This window comes from Cervus elaphus, chromosome 20 (genome assembly GCF_910594005.1).
Source record: "Cervus elaphus chromosome 20, mCerEla1.1, whole genome shotgun sequence".
Lineage (NCBI taxonomy): Eukaryota > Metazoa > Chordata > Mammalia > Artiodactyla > Cervidae > Cervus > Cervus elaphus.
In genome coordinates, this window is record NC_057834.1 from 131,931,804 (window position 1) to 131,958,223 (window position 26,420).

At 47.0% G+C, this 26,420-nt stretch overlaps 1 protein-coding gene across 2 annotated transcripts in view; it reads left to right on the forward strand.

Moving 5' to 3' along the window:
- The window catches only part of CSMD2 (CUB and Sushi multiple domains 2), a 684,323-nt gene that overhangs the window by 360,355 nt on the left and 297,548 nt on the right, over window positions 1–26,420 (forward strand). For both annotated transcript variants that reach the window (XM_043878199.1, XM_043878200.1), the window contains exons 7-10: window positions 3,727–3,804; window positions 8,968–9,055; window positions 10,046–10,170; window positions 19,813–19,934. In XM_043878199.1, coding sequence (XP_043734134.1) covers window positions 3,727–3,804; window positions 8,968–9,055; window positions 10,046–10,170; window positions 19,813–19,934 — 413 coding nt within the window. The remainder of the gene's footprint in view (window positions 1–3,726; window positions 3,805–8,967; window positions 9,056–10,045; window positions 10,171–19,812; window positions 19,935–26,420) is intronic.

The following is a 26,420-nucleotide window of genomic DNA, read 5'->3' on the forward strand; positions in this document are numbered from 1 at the left end:
TCACACTAGGTCTTCCCTAGTCTGTCCAGCTAGTTCATTCAGTCAGCCACCGCTCACTTGGTCAGGCTGAGACAGATTAGCTGTCCATAATTCAGGGTGTACCTGCTTCCCTTGGCTTGTCCCAAAACTGTGACTCCACCATATGGAGGTGGTTTCTGGAGGCTAAGATCCCTGGTGACGTGGATCTTGTCGAGTGGTATCCCCCAGCCAGGTTCCTTTCCTGACCCGTTCTTCGGTTCTGGCGATGGCTTGGGCCACCTATCGACGCCACCTCCCCAGATCTGGGCCAGGGCCAGCTGGGCCTGGACATACGTTTTTTGAGAGGTTGTATTGTTGGTGTGAGGAACCTCTGCCTGAGCTGCAGCCCCTGCACTTCCCAAGCTTATGTGCGAGGCCCACTGACTGTGTGAGTGACCCAGCCTCTCAGACCTGGCTCAGACGGGCAGAGGGTCCCAAAGTTTGTATAAGGAGCTCCCTCTAGCTTTTCAGATTCCTTCTTCACAGGTTCTTGCCATCACTTTAACAAACCATCCCGTGGCGAGTAGCAAGACAGACGAGAGGAGGAGTGGAGTAAGTTCCTGATGCAACGTGTGATGGAGTCACCCAGTGACTATAAGCACTGATGTATCAAGTTAGACAGTCTTTCTTGGAGAGGACCAGTAGAGAGGATGGACATGGGTTGCCCTCTGGGGCCTGGAGGTGGGGAAGGGGCAGGAGCCTCTTTCTCAATGCAACCTGGAGAAGAGAGGAAGAGGGCTCCCCCTTCGACACCCCACATGTCCACCTGCATCTCAAGGTCCCCCTTCAGCAGCTACAAGGAAAACTCAAGCAGTGTTTGCCCTGGGAAAGGCATCCTCGGGGCACTGGCTCCCTTCTCCTCCCCCTCCTCCAGTGGACGCTAGAACCTGAAATTAGGAGCCTAGGAAGACTGACTTGCCTCCTCCTCCTTCCCCAGATGCCCTGAGCCATCTCTGCAGACCTGCCCCCAGACGGGCTGCCCTTTATCATAGAGACCCCTCTCCCCACCCCTGCCCAGTGCTAAGACCACTTCTCTTCTCCTGTGTGTGTGCATGCTAAGTCACTTCAGTCGTGTCTGACTCTTTGTGACCCCATGGACTGTAGCCCGCCAGGCTCCTCTGTCCATGGGATTCTCCAGGCAAGAGTACTGGAGTGGGTTGCCACGCCCTCCTCCAGGGGATCTTCCCCACCCAGGGATCAAACCTGCGCCTCCTAGTCTGCTGCATTGGCAGGCAGGTTCTTTACCACTAGCGCCACCTGGGGAGCCCCTCCTATTTTCTTAGGGATGTTGAATCAGAGGACATTTTTCCCCTGCTGCAATGTTATTAGCTAGGCTTGAATAATGCATGTTTCCCTACTAATACGCTCTGTTTGATAATGGACCCACGTTAGTGTTCATTGGAAATTTTCCTGCTGGATACACATGGAGAGTAATGCACATTTATAAAAAGAATTTGAATGCATGTTGAGAAGCGGTGACTCTGTGGTAGTAACTGAATTTTATCAGGCATTCAGCTTAGACAGCAGCTAGCCAGGATACCAACCTTTGGGGAGCTTTTTAATATATGCAGATCAGGGATGAGCAGGGGGGTGGGGGCTGCTGGGAGATGGCCCCCCTTGCACACCTGATCACTATGGGCTTTAGTTCCAGTATTGCCATGTTATCTCAGGCACAGAGTGAACCCCTGAGTCTCCAAGGGCTGAGCTGGGGAGGGGGCAGATGCTGAAGAAGGTTGACCATGCCCTTGGCATAACTTTGGGGACAGGTCATATGAAAAGATGCTGCGGTCCCACCAAGAGCAAAGCTGCCTCCTGGCTATGTGACCCACTGTAAGTCACTTAAACCACTGGGAACCCCAATTTTATTATTGATCCAGTATATATAATAACTACCAGTCAGGGTTGTTGAACATGTAAGGACCAAATGAAATGATTATTGAGGGCCCAGTATGGACAAGGCGCTGTTCTCAGCATTGAGGACACAGCAATGAAAAAAACAGAAATCTCTGTCTTCATGGAGCTTACATTGCAACATAGAGTGACAAAAGCCATTAAGAAAATTATATATATGATAGAAAGTTAGGCATAAAGTCCCTATCTTTAGGGAAGGGAATAGGGAGAAATGGGTTTGGAGGTATAGTTTAAGTGAGTGGTCAAAGAAGGCCTCCAGGAGAAAGTAGTGTTTGCTTCAGAGGCTTCAGGGAGAAAAGGGAGCAAGTCATGAAGATATCTGGGGAAGAGCCTTCCAGGGAACTGGCAGGCTGGAGCGAGCAGCTGTTGTATTATTGGAACATCAGAGGGGCGCTTGCAGCCGGAGAAGAGTGATGAAGGTGGAAGATGGGGTCAGAGAGGTCTCAGAGAGGGCCGATTAGTCCAGGCAGGCCCTTTAAAAGACTTTGGCTTTTACTGTAGAAGAGTTGGGCTGTCCCTAAAGAGTTTTGAGCAGAGATGTAATTTGGTCTGACTTCTGTTTTAACAAGATCCCTCTGGATCTCGTGTTGAGAATAGATTAGATGGGGGCAAGCGTGGAAGATAGAAGACCATAGCGACAAGAGGAAAAGTCTCGGAGATCTGAACCAGGGAGATAGATATGCAGACTGCATTGGGGATATATTTGGAAGTTTGCTGATAGATCGTGTATGGGTGCAAGAGAAAGAGAGAGGTCAGTGATGCTGATTTAAGTTTAAGGCCCTCAGTCCAGGGCCTGGTACATAGGAAGTGACAGTCACAGTTGTTACCACTGCTGGTACCAGTCAGAGCAGAGCTGAGCCGTATGGTGGGGGTTGTCTGGAATTCAAGAGAAAAACCAAGCCATATAATCAGAGACAGGATGAAGCCTGGGCAACCAGCAGAATGCCTTGGGTGCACAGGGGTACTGAGACCCAAAGGAGATTGATGGATTCAGAGGAATGACCTTTGAAATTGTGGAGTTCTGGCTCTGCGGCTATTTGTGTGCTATTTGGCCAAGTCCTAATGAGCTATGGACTGGACTCAGTATTTGATCAAAAGCAATTCAATCCATCAGGCCACCACCTGTGCCAGTAACCATCCCTAGGGACCTACCAGACTCAACTGCCACTGCCCACAAGGTTGGCCGGTATGGGCTGGGCTTGGCCAGGCAGGTTGGCTCTGCTCCTCATGTTCTCATCCTCCTGGGGCCAGCCATGTCTCCTTCCAGGGATGGCTGAGATTCAAGTGAGCACACCTAATCTGTCAAGTACCCTACAAGTCTTTGGACATGTCAAGGCCTCCATAATGACCAAACCCAAAGTCACAGGGTGATGAGATACACTCCACCTCTTTAGCAGGAAGGACTACAGTCACACTGCAATGGGTGTGGATACAGCGAGGATGACAACCTGGGGACCTAATCCAATGTCTGGTTCAGAAATTGGTCAGACTGGATCAGGTGAGCAGAGCTACAGAGGGCAGGCTGCAGGGCTTCCAATATCGATGCTCACTGCCAGTTTGCAAGTAGATCACCCTGGCTGCCTACCCCAGAGTGCCAGCCTCTATAGCACCTCTTCCTCCATGTTTGAGACCCTGTTGCACTTGAACCCTACCCTTTGCATATCTCTGCACAGAGGGGCTTCTAACTGTGACTCACCATGGGATGTCCCAAGCTAAGAGGGATCATTCTAGAGGGACCTATCCCCAGTCCCAGATGAAAACTTAACCGGATTTTTCTTTCCTTCACCTCTTTTCTAGTCAAGAAGCAAATTGAGTTGAAGTCTCGAGGCGTGAAGCTGATGCCCAGCAAAGACAACAGCCAGAAGACATCTGTGTGTAAGTGTCCGCCTTGCTGAGCCTCTTGCTTGAGGTCAGACCCGCCAGCGCTGTGACTGCAGGGAAGCCAGATGATGCTGCAACCCGGGTCCCTTCAGCCCGGCTTCCCGCTGCCCGGGTCTGCGCATGCACACACTGACCTCATGGCCAGTGAGCGGCCCGGGGCCTGCCCTTTGTCTTCTCGAGTTCCTCCTCCCATCCCCTCCTGCCTCTTCTTTCTCCCTCACTTCCCATTCTAACTACAGTCCAGGGAGTCATTACTGCTACATTTCTTTCTTTATTTTTCCTTTTGAATCACTTCCACCTGCTAAAACAATCCTTTTTCTGGCTCCTTGTCTAGGAGTCAGTGAATGCCAGCTGGGATACTGGAGGCTTCAGGGCCCTGATTCCAGCCCCCAAGGCAAGATTGGGAAGGGGAGAGAGGGGAATTCCTAGAACCTTCCACCATGGTCTATGGACCTGGCTGGGCAAAGAGTGGACTAGAGGGTGGCATCTTGAGCGGACGGGGTGGTGCTGGGGGCTCTCTGCTTAGACACCGAGTGGATTCTATCCTTGAGCACATGTTCCTGCAGTTGGCGTTTGAAAGATCAAAAGGGTGATGTCTAATGCTGGGGAATGGTCTGGAATGTCATTGTACCAGAAGAACCTGATCAGAGCCTGTGCTAAGGGGGCTTTTGATCTAGAGCATAGGAAGGTTTTATGGAAGATTCTGGGCCACTCCAGGAGGCTGGACTTGAAAGCAGAGCAGATTTTTCCAAGAAACACTCCTTTTTCATCCTGGAAATAGAGATGAGGAGCCTTCCTTGGCCCCTCAGAACCTGGCCTTCTGGTCTACCTCCTCCCTCCCTTTGCCTGTTCGTCTCATGCCTTTCTTTCTCTCCCCCACTTTGCACCTCCACTGTCCTCCTTCCTTCCACCTTCCTTTCTTTCTTCTCCCTTCACCCAGTCTGCTTCCCCATCTCTTTCTCTCTATTTCTGCTCCCTGCTGAACCCCTCCATTTCTCTTTCACCTCCACATGCTCACTTTTCCTGTGATGCTAGAAGTACTTGCTGGAGAGAGGTGGAGAATGGCCATGGGTGGTTTTAGAGCTCCATGCTTTGGTGGCAGGGAGCAGGGGGAGAGGCAGTTTGGTCCCAATGTCCTGACAAAACCGAGCCTTCCTGTGACTTTTCTCTAGTCTTTCAAGTCCTCCAATTGGAGACGGACACCACTCCTCACCCCGGGATATGATTGTGTCTGGTCACCCTGCCACAAGGGGACTGGGTGGCAGAGGGCAGCCAGGAGGCCCTGCTTCTGCGCTTGACTAGGGGGCTGAGGGAAGGAGCAGAGGGTCAGGTCAAGGGTTGGCAGAGAAGACTCGAGACACGGGCTGGGCCTGCATAAGCTCTTTCTTTCTGCAGCCACAGAGGACCAGAGGATCCAAGGCAGGCCTTGAGTCCACAGACAAACTTTAAGGAAATTGCTCTGATTTGGGGAGCAAGTTTTTATCCCAGTTGTATCCTTGGGTAACCATGTTACCCCAGGTACTAAACTAGCGCCTTGGTTTCCACATCTGTAAAATGGGGCTGCAAAACCCTCCTTTCCCCCTAAGGATGCTGTGAGATCTGAGATGGGCCTTCCAGACCCAGGACTTCAGGAGGTCTATGAACTCGCAAGGAAATCACATATGATGTGGGTGCATTTTGGGATGGCAGGGAAGGGTCTGTGATTTTCATTAGTTCTCAGAGGTGCCCAAAACTACCTCCTAAATAAGAAGAAATCCTATTTTAATAAAATAATGCAAAAGCTCTTTTAAAAAAATATGATTCTCGACGACAAGGTACTGCTTTCCTTTGAGACTCTCTCAGAGACGGATGGGTGTGTGACTTGAGCTGCCATGGATGCAGGTCCCCTAGTGTGTGCAGGGCTCTGGCCCTTTGTGTTCTGCCCAGATTCCCTGTGGACGGATGTTCTGAACTTCAGGGGAGGAGTGGGCCATACCTACATCTCCTAGATCCTACTTGCTGCCTTCATCAGAGAGTCTGTGGGCACACTGAACCCCCGGCCATTGGTTCTCACCACCCACGCACCTGTGCCTTCCTTCCCTTTTGGTGGAAGGCATCGTCTTTCTGAGTGTGTTGTGGCTTCTTCTTCATCATAGAGACTGGGGCACAGATCACCTTCCCAGCTTTTCTCTCTGTAGCCAACAGCAAATTCATGCTACAAGCACCAGGGGCTGATTTTCAGTAGGCAGGGGAGGCTGGAACTCAGGAGAGAGGGGGAAAGCTTTTCGCCTCTGTAATTTGGACACTAAACTGGTGGCTGGGATTTGGGTTTGCTTGTTTCTGGGGAGCCTTGAAGTCTCATGTAGGGATGCTGTAGACCTGCTCAGTCCTTCCAGAAAGAGAGAGCACTGGTTGGGGGGAAGGTGCAGAGGGAAAGGAGGGGGCTGATCACAGCTGGGCTCACAATTTCCCGCATGGCACCTGAGGCTTATTTCGGGCTAGCTGACTGAAGGGGTTGCATTAGGGTTTGCTTCACATGTTAGGGGCTGTGGGGTGGGGGGTGGGCTTCACCATGACCTCGGCTCTGCCGTCCAGCCACATCCTCATCTGTCAGCCTCAGCTCTGCTCGCTGGGTGGTGTCAGTACTGAACAAGAGGGCGAGAGGAGGCAAGAACCTGTACTGCATGTGGAATGTGCTGGAAGGTGGCGGGTGGTTCCCAGGCAGCAGGGACTTGGGGATGAGAGTGACTGGTGTGCAGGGTGGAAGAGGCAGGGCCTAAAGAATGTGGGCACTTAACTCAGAAGCCCTCCGGAGGGATGGATCGGTGGTGAGGCCACCTTGCCAGCAGATGAACCGGCAAGTACAGCTCCAGGGCTTCCCTCTCTCTCCTGCCCCCTGGGGATCCAAGATCCTTTCTGTTGCCTTTCCCCTAATTATAAAACAGGAGACTCTAGGAAACAAGGGCTTGCTCTGCTTTTGGAGATGACACTTCCATGGTATTAGTCCAGCCTGAAGGGTCCTGGTCTGAGGGGATGGTGATGCGGCTCAGCTGAGGATGTAAAAGCTTTGGAAGTGGAGGTTTGGTGGGGAAGGAGGTGGGAGCCGGGGACAAGCGGCCAGTGGGAGCGACTCGCTTTAAGCTGGCAATGTGGGATGTTGGAGAAAAGGAGGCTGCCCAGGAGGCCTCGTGCTCATCGCCCCACAACCAGGAGGGTATCCAGTCTCTGGCTTGAGCATGCAGTCTGTCCAGTCGCCAAGGTTACCTTGGCCAGCCACGCCCTGGACTACTTGGAGATTTGAACAGGTTTCTAACTCTAAAAATGAGCTTCAAAATCAGGCCTGAAATGAAATTAAATGAGTCAAAAGTGGAACTCCCCCCTGCCCCACTTCCATCACTTATGTGCATCCTCACAGGCCCCCGGGCCAGGAAGGCCCCTGCCTCCTCTCCCCATGCCCTACTCTGCCATGAGCCCTGATGACTCTTTCTTTGCCACATACATTCCCATCACTTCATGTCTGTCCCCACTCTCAGGTTCTTGCTGTCCTTTACCTGAACACACACAAAACTTCCTAATTCATTTTTCAGTAACTGCCCTCCTCCTGAGCAACCCAGTTCTTACAATACCCTTCTCCACTCAGGTCTCTTCCCATCTTCTTTAGGGTCAGACTCGAGTTCCTTCAAAGTCTGACCTCTGTGACCTCACTCTCACTCTTCCAGGCCATTCACTACCCTCCCTCCTTTCCCGGCACACAGAACAACTCGCAGTTCTGTTTCTATGTCTCCTCCTTGCTCCCCAGGCCCATCTGTTTGCCTGAAATGCCATTTCTTTGTCAGCATGTGTCTAAATTCTACTATCTCAGAAAATCCATGTTAAATGCCACCTCCTCCAGGCAGCCTTCCCTGCTTCTCTCAGGAATATGAGATAGGTCCTCTCTCTGAACCTCCTTGTAGCTGCATCTTTCATCACCCTCCCCTTTGTGGTTCCGTAGTTTCTTTCCATAGTTCATCTCTTCACTGGGTTTGGAACTCCTTGAAGACAGTGAAGTGATCGTATCTGATATCTGACATTGACATCTCCCACCGTATCCAAGTAGGGTCTTGTATACAGTAGGAGCTCACTGAATGCATGTTGTGTACCATGTGCAGGAGTGAGTGGGTGAGTGAGTGATGGAGCACATTGCTCATATGATGGGATATTGAGTGGGTGGGAGGATAATGGACCAACTCAGAGAACATTGCTCCAGACTCCCCATCACCCTAGAGGTGGTTGTATTGATCGTGGGGTCTGTGAGGGCTTGATTGGAACTCCAGTTCCTGGTCATTGTCAAGGCCAGGACTCCAGAGGTGCGAGGGAGCTCTCGTCTTGCAGCATCTCAAGAACAGTGAACTGCGGGGGCCTGAGAGTTTCCACCTTCTCCACTGGAGACAGGAGAAAACTGATTTTTGTGTGCATCCGCCGCCTTTACCAAGCTTCTCCTTTAGCCGAGAGGACGCGCATGTGGCTTTTTAAAAACAGAACTCTGGTGTTGGCAACCGTGAGGGCATCACAGCGCCTGCCAGAACCACCGCAGGTGCCACCTCAGTGCTCCGGGTCGAGAATGCTCTGGTTACCACTTACTCTGTGTTGAGAACTGTCTGGTGGGAAGAGGTTTCTCAGCAGGTTTCTCTCCCGTGTTTTAGCTCAAGTCTCTGCTTTGAACTTCAGACTGCAGCTTTCTCTTACATTCTTTACCGTTTCTGACCACGCATCCACCTTTTATTTAACTTTCTTTGAGTCATTTCTCCATTGGGGGCGAGGTTGGGGGACTCATCTCATCTAGAGTCGCCATCAGCAGATTGGAAGGATGGGGGAGGTCACCGGGGGCTGTGGACTCTCCACCTCTGGTCGCCGGTCTGGGGCAAGGGGATGGTGTGGTTGTTGGGTTGGGGTGCCTCTGAGCCCACATGCTCTTGATGAATTTCACTTGGACTTGGCTCCCAAAGGAATTTGTCAAAAGCAGCTCCCCATCTGCACACTCAGGAAACCCAAGCCCCGTAGACCCCAGCAGCCCCACAGGCCCGAGCAGAGCCGGGCCTCCTGCTGTCTCAGCGTCCACCTCCCATCCTGAGACCCGGCCCCAGCGGGTGCCTTCCTGTGACTACCCATCTCTGTATGTGCTGTTTTTTTGCCTTGTAGTAACTCAGGTTGGTGTGTCCCAAGGGCATAATATGTGTCCAGACCCTGGCATACCTGAAAGGGGCAAAAGACTAGGCTCGGATTTCAGGTAAGATCTGTTTGGAAACATTCTGATTGTAGGAAGGGGGGCGGATGGCCTGGCTTGGGGGTCAGACAGGAGCTGGCCTTCCTGGAGATGGACTAGCGAGGACCATGTGCATATAGGCTCACTTCCTGGAGAAGAGCTTTGCCTTTAACATTCTCTCTCATCCAGTCTTGGGAATAGTGCCCACACCTTCAGGGAGAGGGGAGGGCTGTAGACTGCCAGTGTCACCCGGCAGACCTATACCCGGGGTAAGAAGGGCCACCATCATCAGTAATGATGTGCCAGCAGGCAGCTCACACTGCCGATCATCTCAGAGACCCCAGGGCACTGAGATGGTACCTTTTGTAAAGTTTCTAACTAACAAAGCATCTCCTCATAATCGTCCAGTTTCATGAAAATTTCTGGGTGTCATCCACCCACTCCTAGCTGTCCTAATTGATGCTTATCTCAGAGGACTGCTGTTTTGCTCACAAAGTCACCTTTTTAACGCAGTCCTAAAAGCTGCTGCAGCTGCATGTCGCTTCAGTCATGTCCGACTCTATGCGACCCCATAGATGGCAGCCCACCAGCCTCCCCCGTCCCTGGGATTCTCCAGGCAAGAACACTGGAGTGGGTTGCCATTTCCTTTTCCGGTGCATGAAAGTGAAAAGTGAAAGTGAAGTCGCTCAGTCGTGTCTGACTCTTAGCGACCCCATGGACTGCAGCCTACCAGGCTCCTCGGTCCATGGGATTTTCCAGGCAAGAGTACTGGACTGGGGTGCCATTGCTTTCTCTGATCCTAAAAGCAAATGGTACCAAAAAAAAAAAACAGAGAGAGAGAGATGAAGAGCAGGTATCCCTTCCAATGAAGGTTTTAAGTGGTAAACAGTGGAGCAGAGATTAAGGGCCAGGAGAGAAATAAAGTTTGGCGTGGTGTTCTTTACGGAACTAGGAAGGATTCGGGAGGGCTGGGAGGCCCGGGGCTGGGGCTCACAGACACGCCTTGTCTCCCAGGTTAGGATCCAGTGTCCAGTTCACCTGCAACGAGGGCTATGACCTGCAAGGGTCCAAGCGGATCACCTGTATGAAAGTCAGCGACATGTTTGCCGCCTGGAGCGACCACAGGCCGGTCTGCCGAGGTAAGCACGTCCCTGGAAAGGGAGGCTGGCCAACAAACCGGGCAGGGCATGGGGAATGGAGCCCAGCTCCTGATACTAGGGTCCTGGCTCTCATCTGGACTGGCTCACCTCCCTCTCGCTGCTCTCCAGGCCCCAGGTTCTGCACCCATTGACCAATGAAATCAACACATTTATTTGGCACCTCCTTTGTACCCTATAGGCCTATAGAGGAGCAGGAGATACAGAGGTGGGGGAGAGAGGCGTGGTCCCCGCCTTGCCTGGACCTGACAGTCTAGTTGGCAGTCATACATGAGCAGGCTCCTGGCCCACTGCACCAAGACGTTACAGCTACACCTAGATGCGAAGGGAAGTCAGCGTGTATCATGTCACCTGGAATCCCTCCATCAGAGCACGTAGCCATCCTCAACCTCTTTCAGTGCCTTTGTTTCTTCTCACATACTCAGCAATAAACAGACCTTTCACCTCTGAGAGAATCCTCCGAGCTCTGCAGGGGTAACATGCACCAGGGCCTCACACTACTCTCTGTGGGATTCTTCCAGCCCCACACCTGAACATCTTGTCCTCAAGGGTCTTGCCATCCCAGGAATCACAAGCACCAAATCTGGGCTGGCTGAGTTCCCCTCTCACACATGATCTTAAAATAGCAGACCTGAGTGTATTTCTTCTTTGGGGCAGGACAGCAGCTGCTTCTAGAGTAGAGAAGCCCCTGGCCTCCTCACCCAGGGCTCCACTAGACAGCTTTTCTTGTCCCACACTGCATGCATCTCTCTTCTTCCATTGTTCATACACAGGACCAGGACTCAAGGGTTCTGGGTGCAAGCGTAAGGAATCACTCTAGAGTTTGTGAACACGGACAACAGTTGCTCCTTTGCATACCCCCTTGGAAGAGAAAGTGTGCTGCCTGCTCAAACTACATTCCTAATCTTTCCAGTTTAAGGAGATCCTTTGCCTCTCTCCAGGCACATGCATGAAAATGAAATTCATGCAGAGTAAGATGGGGTCTGGGATGAGAACTTAGATCACTGCTACCCTGAGCAATGGGCAATTTGGAGCTGAGACCCACTCTCTTTTTTTACTATGTTGATAAGAGCTCTGGAATCGGGTCATGAAAATCTCTCAAATAAGGCTTAGATGTATTCATGGTCACTCAGCTTTGGGGTGGCCGCGATCCACCATTCTTATTGTGCCTTGCACCCTGACTGATTTTAGTTATTTCAAAAATTCCACTTAGCTGATTTTTTTCTAAAAACTCAAACAAAAGAAGAATCCTTGGATATTGCTCTCAGCTTTGCCACCAACTGGCCACAGGCAATTCAGCAAAGCCCCTATTTTCCCTGGGCTTATTTTTTTCATTTGTAAATGTAGATCATGGCTCCTACCTGACCCATCTTGTTCTAAGGTGAAGATCAAATGGAGTTGTGGATACGGAAACACTTTATGAATTGGGAAGTGCTGGACAAGAAAACAAACATCCTTGTACTAGAGGAACGTCTCTATAGAGCAAGGACATCTGTTTTGTTCACTGCCTAGAATAGGACTGGGCACATAGTAGGTGCCCAGTGGCATGTGTTGAATGGATGACTGAATAAATGAATAATTGAATAGCACAACACTCCATTTCCAGGGAACTGAGACACCCGCTGAGTAGACAGGCATAGAATCAAGTCTGAGGATCAAGGGACCCTTTGACAGTCAGTCATTTCAGAATTCCTTCTGAGGAGCCAGAACAGCAATGCCTTCAGGCAGTGGTGGGATCTGATCTCTCCCCAAGACCTGTTCATTGGAGGCAGGTTGTTCTCTTAGTAACAGTGGGTGTTTACACCCGTAAGCCCAGGGTGGGGGAGAGCCGGTGATTCAGAAGAAAGTTCACAGCCGAGTAACGTGCTCATCTTTTCCTCCAGACGTGTTGTGTGCCCCAGTCAAGCCCCTCCAGTGATTTTGACCCCCTGGATTCTGCATTCTCTGCCGCATTATTGACTAAGCATCAGGCCAAGCTTTTTCACATCCATTCCCATCCCATCCTCTATCTCTGGGAAGTGGGGGGAAATCCCAGAAAACAGAGCCACACAAAATTGGGTGCAAATCCAGTCATCACCATTGTTTAACTGGGTATCCTTGGGCCCATCTCTTCACCTCTCTGAATCTCTTTTCTTTGGCTAAAAGGCAGTGATTGATGGAAGCATATACACTACCATTTGTAGAATAGATAGCCAATGGGAATTTGCAGTATGATTCAGGGAACTCAATCCAGGGCTCTGTAACAACCTAGAAGGGTGTGAAGGGGTGGGAGGTGGGAGGGAAGTTCAAGAGGAAGGGGACATATGTATACCTATGGCTAATTCATGATGATGTATGGCAGAAACCAAACCAATATTGTAAAGCAATTACCCTTCAATTAAAAATAAAATTAAAAAAATAAATAAAAAGTAGTGATTATAGAGCACCGCTTTACAGTATTACCATGGCAGTGAACATGCAAGACCTAATTTAGAAATGAACCCAGCGGATCTGTGAGTCTGTGTGCATGCATGTTTAGTTTTTGTTTTGGGATATAGCTTCCCCATGCCTTGGAGTGCACCCGCAGCCTCTAGCGGCCCCAGATCTCTTATGGGTCCCAGATCTCTCACCGTCCTGTCCAATCACACACCTTGGGAGGCAACCAGACTTTGAAAGTGAAAGTGAAGGCGAAAGTCGCTCAGCTGTGTCCGACTCTTTGCGACCCCTGGGACTATACAGTCCATGGAATTCTCCAGGCCAGAATACTGGAGTGGGTCGCCGTTCCCTTCTCCAGGGGATCTTCCCAACCCAAGGGTTGGAGGCGCATTCTTTACCATCTGAGCCACCAGAGAAGCCCACCTAGACTTTGATCTTAGAGCCCTACTCTGCCACCTGTTACCTTGCTGACTCTGGGCAGGTTTCTTCATCTTTTGAAGCCACAGGGCCTTCATTTGTGAACTGGGGAAACAAAACCTCCATTGCCTAGTGCTTGCGAGATTTAAACAAGCCATTTTATAGAAAGTGACCAGCGCCAGCTGTAGTGGAGAGGGGCTTCTAGAGCACGTTCACCTTCCTGTCACTCTCTCCTTCTTTCCTTCTTTCCCAAGGTCATTGTGAGGGAGGAAGAAAGCAGCAGAGGTTCCTGAGTTTGAACTTGGATAATCTGTCCTGGTCTTCCCTGAAAACCAAAGGCTGTGATAGATCTTAAATTCAAGGGTCCTTTAATTTTGGCAGTTTTGAATGTTTTTCATTTAAAATGTCTTATTTTTAACTAGTCAGAATTACTTTAGCCCAGTTGGTAAAGAATCTGCCTGCAATGCAGGAGACCCCCGGTAGATCCGCTGGAGAAGGGATAGGCTACCCACTCCAGTATTCTTGGACTTCCCTTGTGGGACCGCAAAGAGTTGGACACGACTGAGCAATTTTGACTTTCACTATTCTACAAGTGATTTTTTTTTTAATGGAGAGTTTAGGTGAAGCCCGCTTTAAAAATAGAAAGGGACAAGACTGTGAATTCCATGATAACTCTACTAATAAGCAGGTTACCAAAAGACCACAGTCTGAAAAGTATTCACCACCACACATAGTGATATTATTTTTCGCCTAATGCATTTAAAATATGATTTGATTTTAAGCATTCATTTTCCACACAATTAATTCTACTAAAACATGGGGCTCGGCAAATGATAGGTTCTCAGCAAATGTTTGCGGACAACCTGAATGAATCAGTGATTGAAATGAATGAACAATGTGGAACTGTGCCCTCATTTTGGAATTTGAAATTAAGAATTCATAGGCCTTATTTTTTTCTTGCCCTCTGACCAGAGGAAATAAGCTTCTCAGTTGACTACTAGAGAATTTTGATCATCCAAAGGAGATTGAGGACAACATGAAATGATGTTATACTGTTATACTAATTCAGTTCAGGCCAGAGACAGCTTTATAATATAGGGTTTGTCAAACTTATTTTACATATGGAACCCAGTATTTTCTTTATTTCTTTAGCTTTTTACTTTATGTTGGAGTATAGCCAATTAGCAATGTTGTGATAGTTTGAGGTGGACAGTGAAGGAACTCAGCCATACATATCCATGTATCCATTTTCCCCCAAACTCCCCTCCCATCCAGGCTGCCATGTAAGATTGAGCAGAGTTCCCTGTGCTATACAGTCGGTCCTTGTTGGTTATCCATTTTAAATATAGCAGTGTGTACGGGTTGAATTAAATGCATGAAAATTACGGGTAATCATCTTTCTTCCTGGATCAGCTTCCTGGGCTTCCCCTTTAAACGTTAATGTTGTTCAGAATTCTTTCTTCATCCCCCTCCCCTCCTCTCTCTTCCCCCCTTCCGTCTCCCCTCCTGCATGTCACCCCTCCTCTGTCATTATTCTCTGCTGGGTGATGTACTGACTGCACTAGAATACGTGTCCCATTATTCCCTGCGTCCCTGACCCATACATATATACTCATGTTTAAAAATTCCATTTATTAAGCTATTTATACTTGTATGAAGCAGTACAATAAGCATTTTTCATAATTTCTTTAAAAGGAAAGAGGCAATATCCATATTTTATGTTTAGTTCAAGCTTGGAATGGTCTGCCAGCTTGCCCAAGGACACAAAGCTAATCTTTTGAACTGGAATTCCACTGCTGACCAAAGGCCCATACTTCTACTTGAAAAATGCACCTGGACACCAATTCAGAGTCAACACACTAGATGGAATCGCATAGAACAACTGCCCCTACACACACTTTTTGGTAACCTTTATTTTGATCTCAGAGACTTTCCTATAGCTCAAATGGAGCTACCTGCCATGCAGGAGACCAGGGTTCGATCCCTGGATCAGGAAGATCTTCTGGATAAGAAAATGGCAGTCCTCTCCAGTATTCATGGCTGTAGAATCCCATGGACATAAAAGCCTGGAGGGCTATAGTCTGTGGGGTCGCAAAGAGTCAGACCCCACTGAGCGACTAACACACGTTTTGATCTCATTGTGAACTCACAGAAAATTTGCAAAAACTATGCAAAATTTTGTATATTCTTTGCACAGGTTTAAACAACTACTTTTAGGGAGTTATTGGATAAGATGAATCAGTCAGAGTACTGGAGAAGAGCCAGAGGTCTCATGGGAGCCAGTGAATGTAAGTTTCACAGAGAGAGAAGAGTCAGTGCGGTCAGACGCTTTAGAAAGGTCAAATACAACAAAAACCTGAAGGCAGCCCCTGGGGTTAAGTGGCTCAACTAAGTGGTGGGTGCTTGAAGTTGCCCTGTAAGGAACCATCGAGGAAGCAGAACAAAGACAAGGGAGAAGACCGACTTGGACCAAAGCTTCCATTACGATGGCAAATCATGAATCTCTCTGTGGTGGTACCACAATTCTCCTGCAGCCCCATGGCACCCAGGATTAGGAATGAACAAGAATGAATAAGGATGGACAAGAGAATTCATCAAAGGCAGATAGGAGAGTGTGATGGGAACTGCTGGAGAGGGTCTTGCGGTTCAGGCTAAGTAGTGAGAAGGGTCGGGAGGGGATGGAGAGATGGGGAGAAATGAGCGAGCCCGGAGTCTGGAGAGCAAAGGATTTAGGACACCAGGGGGTGCATTGAGACCAAAGTTACTCTGCTGGATGAGTCAGCAGCAAGGGAAGGAACCAGGTGATGGAGTTTAAGATCTCACAGATGGACTCTCCTGGGTCCCAGAACAGCAGGCTCCGGATATGATAGGAACATGGTTGGTCTTCGGCAGGAGCACCTGATCTCAGGAGGAAGGGCTGACCTCTGAAAAGTGAAGGAACCATTCTTCTGTTGGGACCAAAAGGAAGAAGAAGAGAACGTAAGCAGACTTAAGCAGATGGGATTGCAGACCTGAGAAACAGGGCACCCCTGCCAAATGTCCTCTGCTTCACCCACAAAAACTGAAGCAAGGCCATCGCTTGAGTGTAAGGGGAGGTGAGGGGAAGGGCGAGAGGTCAAAGGGACATGCAAGCGGCATGAAAGGGCTTTGAACAGAGTAGGAGAGTGAGCTAAATGGCAGAGTTGCCCGACAATATCCACAGCTGTCTGAGGTGAACGATCATGAATTTATAGTGACATCTTCCTACTCAGGTGATTTTTCTCCAGCAGAGCTTGACCACGTTGGGGAAGGGCTGGAGGACGCAGGTGAAGAGGTTCATCCACAATTGATGTCTTCTGGGCAACCATTTAAAGGACTTAGGTGGATTTGCGAGAAAATGATCATAACAGTGGACCATGAGATCCAAGTTGGGAAGAGAAGACAGGGAGCTGATGGTGGAAAGTTGGAGTGAGTGGAGTGGAGTGAGATACAGATGAAGGTCAAAGAAAATGTCCTCTGGGGGATTAGCAGTTGTTTGTGGAAGGGAACACCAGAGGGAGGAGAAAACTCTCCATTGCCGAGTGCTGCAGAGGAAGTGGTGGACCTGTGAGGGGAAGATAGGCTTCAATCAAGGCAGGAGTTAAAGCAGGCGGTCCTTAAAGACATTACAGCTACAAGTCAGAGGTTGTTTGCCCTAGAATTGGTGGTCAGGAGGTGGTTCTAGAGAGAATAGTGTGTAGAGGATGAGGAGGAAGGTCAATAGTAGGAGAAGTGAGTGAAGCCAGGGTGGAGCAGGGTGGGAATAAAGTTTGGGGAGAAGATAAAAGACCAGAGGCACTTGCATCTAGAGCAGTTTTCTTTTTGGTACCAAGTTGTTTTGATGCAAGAACTGGCTATGGGTCTAAATTATTCTTCCTAAAGTCCCCTGGAACACTGCCCCTGCTATATGGTACAGCGATGTTCAGAGAAACAATGGAACTGGCTGCAGAGCTTGGGCTCGGAAGGTCCTGAAAAACCTCCTGAAAGTTATCCAGCAGGGCATTTATTTGATGGGAAAAGGCAAATACAGAAACATAAGCTGGTGTCTATTCATTTATTCAGTCACTGTCTGAGCATCTACCATCTCGCCAGCCCGTGTAGGTTGCTGCAATGAACTATCCATCTGTTGGTGGGATCCCAGGGGCTGGCTGCTCGGAGGGAAGTCTGTCTGTCCGCAGACCTCCCGACCTTACTCAGACAGCAGAGGAGAAAAGAAGCCGGTGCTCCATCGTGAATCTATTTTTAGGTGCTCCATGCTAACTAGCTGCCGATAGTTAATATTTTAATTAAACCCCTCTAAGCCCTTAAAGTGGTAAATGGCTTTTTGACCTCTTCTCCCTAATCACCTTCACCACGTTTCAACAAACTGCAAATACCATCTAATTTTTGGAAACAAGTGCAAGATAAATTAAGTCTGAAGCTGAGGGCTTTTTGGCAGCAAAACCTGAATCTCCGGAAGAGGTGTAATGTGGTACCGGTAGAGGCTTGTAAGGATCCCCTGCAGGGCTAGCATTCTGAAGCCTCAGGCCTGCTTTGCAATGGTGGGCTAGCATTAGAGTTTTGATTTTGATTATCTTGTTCTAATTTGTTTAGTAATGATGGCAGTCTCAAATGTGGTCATGGGGGGCGGGGATGCTATAAAGAAACTTCACAAAAGGTAGAATAAAAGATTCTTGGCCTTGGGAAATCTTGGGAGATAGTGAGATGGAATGAACACAGCATCTGAGTTCACTGTCCCACCTTCCGTTTGTTAAATATCGACAATGTCCCAGGTCCTGGGTGAGCCTTCATATCCAAGGTCTCATAGAATTTCACCTTCATCATGCTTCAGTGTGGCAATATCACTAGTCCCATTTTACAGATGAGGAAGTAGAATCAGAGAGGTTTTCTAACTTACCAGGGCTTCTCTGGTGACTCAGACGGTCAAGAATCTGCCTGCAATGCAGGAGACCTGGGTTTGATCCCTGGGTCAGGAAGATCCCATGGAGAAGGGAATGGCTACCCACTCCAGTGTTCTTGCCTGGAGAATTACATGGACAGAGGAGCCTGGTAGCCTACAGTCCACGGGGTCGCAAAGAGTCAGACGTGACAGAGCAACTAACACTTAAACTTTCACTTCAGACTTAACCAACAAAATCCAAAATGCCAAGCCCCAAATGCATAGTCTGCCATCTCCTCACCATGCCGATCTGCCTTCAGGTGCAGTTGTATCAAGTCTAGTCGGTGAATGTCAGTGTTTCTCAGGATGGAATTACATGGCAGTCAGATGCACAGGAGAGGAGTAGGGGAGAGGATTCCCCTAGAACTTGGTTCAAACTTGACACGATATCTGAGTTCAGGATGAAGAAGAATATCCTTCAGGTTCAGGACTGGGATGAGTAACCAGAAGAACTTCCTCACTGGAGGGCATGAGCTCGTAGAACAGAAGGGGCAGTTCTGACCCAGAGTCTCTTGCAAGTAACCCCCTACCAACACTCACTCTGCCCAGTTGTAACTGTTTTCACATCTGTTCTCTCCACTTGCTAGTGACTCTTTAGAGAAGAGGGATTGTGCCTTGGACATTTTTCTCTTCCCACACTCAGCCTGGCCTGTAATAGGCACTCAATATATGTGGGAATGAATGAGCACAGGAATGAGTGTGTGAAATGAGAAGAGATTAATTATGTCCGGGAACTGGGGCGCTTCCTTCCCAGGCCCTCCTAGCCAGGGTTTCTGGGAAAGGTTTATCCTGGCCCTGTCCGCACACAGAGAGCCGTTGTAGGATATGCTGTCCCATCAGAGGAAACCAGGTTTGACACCTCTTTCATTTTATACACTTAGGCTTGTTGAGTTTGCTCACTATTTCTTTACTGTTAGGCACTTTACCTACAATTAGGATAAATTGCGATGTGGGCAGCAACAGAACAGGCTCATAGAACTTTTTATTAAAATAGCTGAGTGCTAACATTGAAGAATGAAGTGGCTGGAACTAAAGAACGCGTTTTTAAAGAAGGCAAACACCTAGATACAATGTAGTACCTTAACTGGTATCAATCACTACTTAATCTAATTAGTTTAGAAGCTATTTTAAAGAGCTTAATTAGATTAAGCTGTGATTGATAACACTTTATATCTACTTGAGGAGAGCACTTCTTCTAATTCACCTTGAATCTTTATGCTTCCAGTCAAAAGCCTATTTCAGGCATATGCTAAGTGTGGGGAAGGGTTGGGAAGGTACTTCACTGTCCCTGAAATCATTCCGGGTGCCTGGCACCAGGCTAAGCCAGGGTCCTTGCAGAGTTCCTGGGCACAGACATTCTGATACCTAGTGGGGGTGGCCTTGACAAGGACACCCCGAGATTCTCCTTCAGCAGACCTGAGAGCACATGGGAGACTGCAGAAAGGTCAGCTTAGCAGGTCAAAAGGTGCCTGGGGTCCACTTAGCTTGAGGTCAAGGTGAGTAGTACTAGCCCACACCCTCTTGATAGAAATGTGCTGCTGGGTCACAGTGGAGTCCGGACAAGGGGACTTGCTTAGCTGGACTGTGTGAGTCCATCATCGCCTAGAGGGCAGCAGGTCAGGGCATGTGGGGTCTACCCCTGCCCCCAGTGCTCTGGGAACTGGGACTTCTCTTGAGCCCACTAGGAACTATGGGGGAAGGAAACAGGAAGCAGAAGGTTTTATCTGGGATACGATGTACAGACTTCAGGCTCTTCTGGGCCAGGGCTGGGAGGTGGGGATGGGAACTGGTCCTCGTCTAAACTAAAATGCTTGTCTTCCGTCTCCTCTCTGCAGCCCGCATGTGTGATGCCCACCTTCGAGGCCCCTCGGGCATCATCACCTCCCCCAATTTCCCCATTCAGTATGACAACAATGCCCACTGTGTGTGGATCATCACAGCACTCAACCCCGCCAAGGTAAGGCTCGTAGGGAGTGTGGGTCGTGTCCTGTGGGCAGGACTGGATTGGAGACACTTGTTCTGCCAGGGATTTCAAACCCAGAACTTGGTTCTCATAGATTTTCTGAAGACAATTATTAAAAATTGTTCTTAATAAATATCAAGTTGATAAAAAAACATACTTGTAAATTATGATATAAAGAACATCAACACAAGACACAACTGTGTAGCCATCTCCCAGCTCGAGGGGAAACAAAAAGCCCCACAGATACACTAGTGATCTGTGTCCCTCAGTAACTTCATTCCATTCCCTAACCCTCAGACCACTATTAATCTCAATTGTGTACTTTATTATTCCTTTGCTTTTCTTTGTAGTTAGCACATAAGTATGTATCCCTCAAAATGCAATGTTTAGCTTCCCAGCACTTGAACTTCAAGTAAATGTAATCATGTTGTATTGATATGTAGTCTTAATTAGCTTTACTCAAAATCATGTCCTTAAGGTTTTTCTGTATTGCCATGTTTCATTTTGTACTGCTCTGTACATTTTTTCGCATCTTTCTCATTCAGTATTTTTTCCTGTGAAGTACCCTTTGTTTGCTAATAAATTTTATAAGTATCTTGCCAAGACCCACAAAATAACCTGTTGGAATTTTTAATTATACAAAAAATATAGATAAATTGAAGAAGAACTGGTACCTTTATGATTCCAAATCTTCCAGTGTGTAAATATGGTATATCTTTACTTAGTTAGGGCTTCTTTAATAGCTTTCAATAAACTTGTGTAACTTTTCATTATAAATCTTGTACATTTCATAGTACATTTATTCCTAGATATTTTTGTTGTTGATTTTATAAATCATATGTTTTAAAGTTTAGTTTTCTACCTGTTTCTTGCATAGTGGTTAGAAATGCAATTAATTTTTATATGTTACAGCTATCCCATAGGAATTTATCTATGAATTCATTAGCATATTCTACATAAATCAATCATCATCTGCAAAGGATGATGGTTTTGTTTCTTCCTTTTCAATCTTATACCTCCTTATCAACCTTTTCTTCCCCAATGTTCTACCTAGAATCTCCAGTATAATGTCAAATCACTGTGATGATGCTAGGTACCTCTGCCATTGTTCAATGTCAGATTGTTTTACTTCTTCACCATTAAGTATTATGTTTGCTGAAGTTTTTGTTTTAATTTACAGTTCCTTTCTAATCCTAGTTTACTAAAAGCTTGTGTTGTGAATGGATGTTGACTTTTATTGAGCATCTTCCTACATCTATTGATATAATCATATGATTTTCTCCTTTATTCTCCCATGTGGTGAATTCCACTTTGATTTTTCTGATGTTAAGCCAACCCTGCATCCCTGGGATAAACCCAATCTGGTCATTTAGTATTTTCACTTTAAAAATATACCTATATTTGAACTGCTAGTATTTTACAGTGATTTTGCTTCTATTTTGTTATATATTACAGATTTAACAAAATAAAATATATTCTGTATACATTACACACACACACTCTTGGCAGATTTCTGTATCAAGATATTGCTAGCCTCATAAAATGACTCGGACTTTTTCATCTCTTTCTATCCTACTGCTTGTTTTTAGTGTTTTACAGTTCCGTCATCATGTGTCTAGTTGTGGATATTTTGGTATTTATCCTGTTTGATTTCATTAAACTTCTTGAGTCTATGGAATGCATCTTTCATCAGTTTGGAAAAATTTTTAGCCATTGTCATTTCAGCTGTTGTCTCTCCTTTATTCTCTTTTCTGCTTCTGGCAGTCTGACAAGGCACGTCAATGTATCTCGTTCTATCTTCTTTTCTTCTTAACCTCTATCATTTTCTCTCACTCTGTTCAAGAATTCTCAGTCAGTCATGTCTAACTTCTGTTGAATTCATTCACTGAAGATTTATTTTAATTTCAAATATTGTATTTTCCATTTATGAAATTCTATGTAGTTTTTCTAATTGCTTTTGAGTTTATTTTATAGTCTCTTGCTCCTTACATATATTTAAGTTATTTAAATATATTAAGCACTTTTATTTTATATTCTGTGTCTCTTAATCTTAGTATATGAAATCTTTGCAAGATTCACTCTGTTTCCTGCTGTTTCTTACCTCTTGCCCTCAGAATCGTGTTTCTTTCTTTGCCATATAATTTTTGACTATGCGGTTAGAATCATAAACTTTGTCTGGAGGAAATTCTTTGAGATTTGGGTAGAAAGTGGTATATTTGTTACTGCTCTGTGCTCGGGGCCATTAACAGCCAGAAACCACTGAGAATAAATTCTCAGTATGAAGGTTTCAAATCACCCAAGTTATCTGAAGGCTGCAAACCCATATGAAGACAGATTTATCATGATAGAGTCTCAGAGGAAGTTTTCCATTTCCTTTCATTCAGTGTCAAAATCTGAAATAAACAATCAGCCTTCAGATCTACCCAGAGGGTAGCAGTGCTGTATGGGAAGGAAGCAGGCTTATTTCTAGCTCAGCCTCGCACTAAGGGTGCAACTTTAACTCGTTCAACCTTGTTTGGGGATGTCATCTGAAAGTTCCCAACCGTAGGGGGCCCTGCCCTTTGTCTCCTGCTCCCCTTCTCCACAAGGCCCTGAAAAGCAAAGCTCTGCCCCCCAGTTTTTAAAAAGGTACTTCACACTCCAAATCACTTTTTGCATCTCTACATTCACTAGGGCTTAGACTCTGAGAGTTCTTGCCATCTGAGTCTTCTTGGGCTTCCATAACAAAACATAACAGATGGGGTGGCTCTAACAAGAGACATTTATTTTCTCACAGTTCTAGAGGCGAGAAGTCCGTGATCAAGATGCCAGCAATCTTGGTTGCTGGTGAGATCTACTCCCAGCTCATAGATGACGCCCTTCTCAGTATGTCTTCATGTGTTCTCTGCGCGCATGCAGAGAGAAACGTTCTGGTATCTCCTCCCCCATTCTGAGGACACCAATCCCATTGGATTAGGGCCCCACCCTTTGACTTCGTTTAACCTTAATTACCTTCCTAAAGGTCCCATCTCTATCCCGTTGAGGGTTTGGGCTTCCACATATGAGTTTTAGGACAATATAATTCAGTTTAGAACACTTATTAACTTGTAAAAAGCTTTCTTTTTCTTTTTAAATTTTACTCAACATTTTAAAATTGTTTGCTCAAAAGTGCTTAGGACCACAATACTTGGAACACTGGAAACAGATTTCCTCTGCAAGTCATTTTGCAAATAAAGAATCATATTTTATCAAGCCATTTGATGATGAACCTACTCAGTGGAGAAGGATGCTTCAGCCACATAGGGGTGGAAATGGAGGCTAACCCAGAAGAAGGACCAGAAGAAGTTGTTAAGTTATTGACTAGAGGGCTATATCTGGGGCATTGTTAAAGAACTACAGATGCTTATCTCTGTTTGCTTTTTAATCTGAAGATGGGGTAGAGGGTGAAGCATAGGAAAGTCCTGAAAATTTTTTGAGAAACAGTTGATTTGCCCTCAGAAGACATTGACTGGTGTGTGGAGGTCAATGGCCCCATATTAGTCACCACCCCACATGCCATGCAAGAAGTTACTCCAGCTTGGGTTTCTGAAGCCAGTCCCTCTGAAAGGCACTGCCTCAGAGTTAGGTTATAGAGAAGGATGTTCTTAGTGGGATCTTCATGGGTTCTTAGTGGGCTTCAGGTAGTGCTAGGGAAGCCCAGGAAGACTGAAGGGAGTTCCTCACTGACACAACCCAGGAGAACAGCCAGGAAGCATACAATGCAGAAAGGAGAGTACAAATATAGAAACTCAAAGTCTAAGACTGAAGGGTAGGAGCTGCCTTCCTGCAAAAAGCAGAGAAAATGCAGTGTATTCCTACCGCTGATCAGCAGCCAACAGGAGAGATTCAGTGCATCCAAAGACTGCCTGGCTGGCCACCTTGGGGACATCTCCTTCAACAAAAATCACAGCCTTTCCAAGTTCACAGTATGTTTCCTGAGATTAGCATTTATTCATTCATTGATCGTTGGTATGATCTCTGCCCTTGAGGAATGTGCACATAGGAGAGAAGGATGGGTAGAAATGTAAAGCTAGAGTTCAGACAAGTGCTAATGGAGTTGTGTCCAGAGTGTGATGGGAAAATCTAGAAAAGAGACACTGATGGAAGGTCAGGGAACTTGTCACAAAGGGGGTGACATTTGAACACGGTCTTGAAGGATGAGGATGTCAGAGCAGACACATGTGCCGAGGCACTGAGGTTTAGGACAGCCTCTTAGAACCGAAAATAATCAACATGCCTATATCACGGTGAGGCTGGAAAGTCCGCAAGATGCAGATCAAGGTGAACCCACAGGCTTGACAGAGAGGCTTAGGTTTTATTCTGAAACAGATTTCTAAAAGTAGAAGTATTAGGCTATTTGTAATAACAGTAATAGCGATCTCTTATTCTATGCCTGTTATGTGCCAAGAACTGAGCTAGGCCTTCTGTGTAAATGACTTTATTTCATTCTCTTCATAGCACACAAAAAAAATTAAATTTTAAAATACCCATTTGATGGATGTAGAACCTGAATCATGGACAAGTTGGGAAACTTGGTCACAGCATGTAATTAGTATTAAGTGGCAGCACTGGGCTTTAAAGCCCATCTTTCTGGGTCCATTGCCCATGAACTTAAGTAACTGTGCTATGCCATTGGATGGAACATGGTCTCAGAGTCAGTGGGAGGGGTTGGGACTTGCAGCACTGGTATAAGCCTTGAGAAGGATGAGGGCCACTCTTTTTTCTATACCAGAGCAATAGCTGAAAGAATTTTTGAAAGATTACTCTGGTAGCAGTGGAGATATTAGAGAGGGATATTAAAGGGAGTGAGACCAGTTAGGAGGCTGAAGCAGTTACCCAAGTAAGAAAAACAGGGTCATCAACCAAGACTTAGGAAACACAGAGGGGGAGACAGATTTAAGAGGAATTTAGGGAATGAGGGCTTCCCTTGTGGCTCAACTGGTAAAGAATCCACCTGCAATGAGGGAGACCTGGGTTCAATCCCTGGGTTGGAAAGATTCCCCTGGAGAAGGCAAAGGCTACCCACTCCAGTATTCTGGCCTGGAGATTTCCATGGACTATATACTCCATGGGGTCGCAAAGAGTCAGACATGACTGAGTGACTTTCACACTCATTAGGGAATGAGATGGGACTTGGTGGCTGATTGGATGTGTGATGGAGGGAGGAGGAGAGGTCTCATTCACCACTGTGTCCCAAGTGACCACCGTAGTGTCTGGCATACAGTAGACACTCAGTAAACGTTTATTCAATGACCAAATAGATGACAACTCTGTTTTCTGACTTGGACTAATGGGAGGCTTTCAAAGGAAATACAAGAGGAGGAACAAGCTTGGCAGCAGTCAAGAGGGAAACACGGTGCATCTGAAGTGCCTGTGTTTCATTCAGTGACATTTGGATACACTGGTTGTAAAGTGAATAAATCTGGGTTCAGGAGAGAGATGTGAGTGTCATTGCATTGGCGCACAGTTGGGAACAAGCATAAGGAATGAACAACGCTTCTTGGAAAGAGCGAAGAGATTGAAAATATTCAGAATGGGTCTGGCAACACAATCCTTACAGATGACGGAGATCCAGTGAAAGAAGCAGAGAAAGAGCCGTTGATAGGAGAATCGAGTTGCAAAAGCAAGAGGTTTCCAACCAGGATATGTCTGACAGTGGTGATGCTGAAAAATATCTTGTTGGAAAAGGACTGGAAAGAGACTGTTGGCTTTGGCCTTGGAAGAAGATCTTTCGGTGGTGCTTTGTCGGGAAGCATATTAAAAAGCAGAGACATTACTTTGCCAACAAAGGTCCATCTAGTCAAAGCTATGGTTTTTCCAGTAGTCATGTATGGATGTGAGAGTTGGACTATAAAGAAAGCTGAACGCCAAAGAATTGATGCTTTTGAACTGTGGTGTTGGAGAAGACTCTTGAGAGTCCCTTGGACTGCAAGGAGATCCAACTGGTCAATCCTAAAGGAAATCAGTGCTGAATATTCAGTGGAAGGACTGATGCTGAAACTGAAACTCCAATACTTTGGCCACCTGATGCGAAGAACTGACTCATTGGAAAAGACCCTGATGCTGGGAAAGATTGAAGGCGGGAGAAGGGGACAACAGAGGATGAGATGGTTGGATGGCATCACTGACTCAATGGACATGAGTTTGAGTAAGTTCTGGGAGTTGGTGATGGACAGGGAAGCCTGGCGTGCTGCAGTCCGTGGGGTCTCAAAGAGTCAGACACGACTGAGCGACTGAACTGAACTGAGCAGAAGTAGGTGGGGAGTGTGTGGATGGGGAGCGGGTTGCTCTAGAGGCCAGGCCTGTGGACAGCCCTTTTGACAACTTTGTCGTAAAGGGAGGGAAGGAGAAAGGGCACATGAGGGAGGTTGGGTGAACAGAAAGCTTTGGGCTACTTAGGATGTTTGTTGTTTAGGAGATTGGAATTTTGAGTACGGTTGTAGACTGAAGACAAAGGAAGCG